Source organism: Oncorhynchus masou, chromosome 3, assembly GCF_036934945.1.
Source record: "Oncorhynchus masou masou isolate Uvic2021 chromosome 3, UVic_Omas_1.1, whole genome shotgun sequence".
NCBI classification, from domain to species: domain Eukaryota; kingdom Metazoa; phylum Chordata; class Actinopteri; order Salmoniformes; family Salmonidae; genus Oncorhynchus; species Oncorhynchus masou.
In genome coordinates, this window is record NC_088214.1 from 43,106,487 (window position 1) to 43,110,143 (window position 3,657).

At 42.5% G+C, this 3,657-nt stretch overlaps 1 protein-coding gene across 1 annotated transcript; it reads right to left on the minus strand.

Moving 5' to 3' along the window:
* Positions 1-1,454: 1,454 nt before the first annotated feature.
* LOC135508308 (transcription factor HES-1-B-like) lies at positions 1,455-2,852 on the minus strand. Its single transcript, XM_064928403.1, has 4 exons — positions 2,610-2,852; positions 2,429-2,524; positions 2,203-2,290; positions 1,455-1,987 (listed from the first exon to the last, which is right to left on the minus strand). Exons 1-4 carry the CDS (start codon positions 2,715-2,717, stop codon positions 1,485-1,487), a joined length of 795 nt encoding a protein of 264 aa, XP_064784475.1. The 5' UTR covers positions 2,718-2,852; the 3' UTR covers positions 1,455-1,484.
* Positions 2,853-3,657: the final 805 nt, after the last annotated feature.

Consider the following 3,657-nt stretch of genomic DNA (forward strand, 5'->3'; position numbering starts at 1 on the left):
GCACCATCCAGTTACTTTCGAAATGTATTGTGATTTTGTGGAGGAGTATCCCTTTAAGCTTAATGGCAAGCTTGACTCACAGTCACAAGTGTCAATAATGATTTGAGCAGGAACATTGTGTGATACCTTGGGGAGCAAAACCTTCATACCTCTACTTATTTTATATAGTGTAACGACCCTTGGTTTATAAGCGCGGAAATCGTCTCTGCCGCACGAGCATGCTTTTGCGGCAGTCGATAGCGCGCCGGATATCGGGCTCGAGGCCTGCTCCCTGCTGTTTCATTACAATATATTCTTACCACTCATTCCAATATAAAAGCATACCTAGTGTTTTAACCAAAAAAATGCTACAGAATGAAGTGCACATAATTTAACACCCAAACCTCATGAATTTAAAGTAGCACACAGTAGCTTGGCGCTACTTTCGCATTCGTATATCCCCTCACTCGGATGTTAGATCTGTGCCCACTGGTAACCTCTACCTGGAGAAAGCACGCATGGAGGGTGTCACTACCAAGCTAAGAGCATTTTGTCTGGCCATCTCCACTCTCTCCCACCCTTAATCCCCCTCTCCGCATGTTCAGCCCCTTTCCTGTGTGTCAGCATATCCTCGCCGGCAGGCAGCCCTGCGCGTGTCAAACGGGCTTCCCGCCTCCCGCCTCCCCCCGCCCCTAACCTGGTCATCTGTCTGTTGGCTGAAAGTCGTTCTCCAGATCTCTCGGGTTCCTTACCTCATCTGGGAGCTATTTATTCCCCCGGGGGGGGGGCAAGACAGATGAGGCTAAATAGGATTCAGATGGGAAGATAACACTTTGGTGGTGGAGAAGGCCAGCGTTATTGGGCAAAAGATCAGAATTGGGCTGCTTGTGTAAATGTAAAGTTAAAGCACTAGAACATGTCCATTGGTTTGGTGTAGCCTGTATTGCTTGAATCTTAAATCAGAGTTAGAATTCCTGCATGCTCCTTCATCGATCAATGATAGCTCAGAGGTGATGTTGGATGGGAAGGTAGATGTTCAGATATGGAAGTACTTGAGGAGTTTGCTTGACAGTAGTTGGGAGCTTTCCTGTGCTCGATGCATAGCTCGAGATCCGAATTTCATTATGTGGTTTAAATAAGCCTTGATAGGGTCATCAATCACAGCACATCACTAGGGCAAGGATAGACAATTATTTTTTTAATGTAAGTAAGATATGACCAGTTGGAGGTGTTAAACATTTCAATTTCATTTACAGAATCTATTGAATTTCCATTTGCATCACAACAATAACACATATTCATGACATCACCGACATACACATAGAAAAAAAAACGGTGAACTGTATCTTCCATCAAAGAATAACAACATGTGCGTAAACATCACTTTTGAGTCTTGCTTTGAACAGCCTATACGAAAATATTTTTTAAAAGTCACATCTGACGGAATACATATAGTAAAAAAAAAGCGTCATCGTGCGTAAAAGTCCTTAATGCACGCAGTGACCCTACCATGGTCTCCACACGGAGTCTGCGGTGGCGGGAGGCGCAACAAGTGACACAGGCACCGCAAGTGCTGGATTGCCATGTATCGCGTTTGGCGCACTCGTATGCGTAAGAGCCACGCTTGGAATCAGAATAGCGAATTGTCCATCTGTCGCCGCCGGCACAATCTGAAGTCCACTGTATAATTTAGCCATTTCTGATGTGAGGTTGATAGATGAGCCACTTTTGCAAGGCATTATTCCATTTAACTGAGGAGATGCACTTGGGATTTGCGCAACGGCTTGGGCAAGCAATGGATGCGGAGGGTAGGTGGGGATCTGGCATTGAGTTGAGATGTTTACGGTGTTTATCTGTGACACACAGCTGGCTAAGTGGCTGAGAAGTCGAGACCTGATCTCCGTGTTCACCCCTCCACACGTGGACATAAAACGGGTGACTTCACTCATGCATTCGCTGAATCCCGCTCTGTACTTGCCAAAGACTGATGGATCCCTGCTTATAGCTGCTGTAAAGTCAAAAACATATATTTGAGGATATATTGTTCAGAAAATCATTACAATCGAATTATATAATACTAAGTAGGTCTATCAATAGCTTTGGTAAACTTGGGTAAATATACGACTGTGGGATCTGCGGTGCGTGCCAAATGGGCACAGCCAGATTATATTTATGAAAGTCTAGAATGACTGTAATCAATTAGAGATAAAAAAAAAAACCTACCAGTCATTTGGAGACGCTGCATATTCCTAAGGTGCTTCACAGTCATCTCAAGGATGTCCGCCTTCTCGAGCTTCGAATGTCTCGAGCTCTAAATAGACATCAAGAAGAAAATGACACTTGATTAATAATCTATTTGAGTTTCTTTCCAGTCCATAACGATATAAGCATATGTCGTTGACATAAATGTCTACATGGAATATGGTAATTGCCATATAAAAAAACGTACATCTTTTTTTAGTGCATCCAAGATGAGGGTCTTTAGCTGACCAAGGCTGTCATTGATTCGCGCACGTCTTCTCTTCTCCATAATTGGCTTTGAGGACTTAAAACACAAAACATGTTAACAATGAAAAACAAAACAATTGACATATAAAAAGCAATAGTTTTCTTTCGGTGTATTTTTGTACCTTTCTGTGCTCTGAGGCAGTCCTTGGTTTATCCGGAGTTCCACTGACCCTCGACGGAGTGGCTGCTACAGAGGATGGGGATGTTTTCTCCAAAATATCAGCTGGCATCTTCAAGTTTTAATATCCCACAATCGTCCAGCCAATTTAAGCAAATCCTTTTTAATGTCCCACTATTGTTAAAGAAAGTCCAGCCTATTGAGTAATATTCAAACACCGGTTATGCACGTTTTCTGACCAACGCAGTTCGTTCTAGGCGTTTATTATAATGTGGCTATAGCTGAGGTAAAGTCCTATCAGTGCGGTGTTGATAACAAGTCAACACTGTTACTTTCACCCCGGGTCGTATTTATAGAGGAGGCTGCACGCGAACGGCTCGTGTGAAATGTCCCAAAGTTTTATTTCCACTGCAACTTTCTACCAATGAGCGCGCGGGACACGTTGCCAGGGATGAGGTTGGCTCGTGTAAGGAGGCCTTGCATTGGCTATCTGGTGTCTTGTGTGTGAGACGGTGGTCCACAGCACACTACTACACTGACCTACCAAGCAAAAAGGCAGTAACTGCTCATTTGGTCGAAAATTAGTAAATGTAATTTTTTCTACATGAAATGCATGCTTAATCATGTGGACAAGTATGCTGCCTCTATTGTATCGTGTTCTCGAGAACATTTGGGTTATGCTAGCAGTAGTTGCATAAAGTTACTGTGAAACCAAGGTAAATAAAATCATTTTATGCTATGAGCAGTTACTGCCTTTTTTGCTTGGTAGGGCAGTACAGATATAGGATCTTAATTTGAGCCAGTGTGCTACAGCAGGAAAAGGATCCTGCAGCAACAGGAAATATGAATTATTATGTGGATTATAATTAATGGAATTTTTTTCCGGTAGGTTTTGTTACATTTTTCTTTATAGCAAATCAAGTCTGACATTTTAGAGTGGAAATTGCAAACTTCAGAAGACTTTTACAAATGAAAATACACTAAGTTTGCATTTCCTGCTCTGCAGGATAATTCTCAGCAACAAAAAAGTGATCAGATTAAGATCCTACATC

Excerpts from the sequence above, each read along its gene's own strand:
- LOC135508308 (XM_064928403.1), bottom strand. The coding sequence starts at position 2,717 with ATGCCAGCTGATATTTTGGAGAAAACATCCCCATCCTCTGTAGCAGCC. Across the intron at positions 2,291-2,428 it reads TGGATGCACTAAAAAAAGAT|AGCTCGAGACATTCGAAGCT; the intron begins GTACGTTTTTTT and ends ATGTCTATTTAG. Across the intron at positions 1,988-2,202 it reads GCAGCGTCTCCAAATGACTG|CAGCTATAAGCAGGGATCCA; the intron begins GTAGGTTTTTTT and ends TTGACTTTACAG.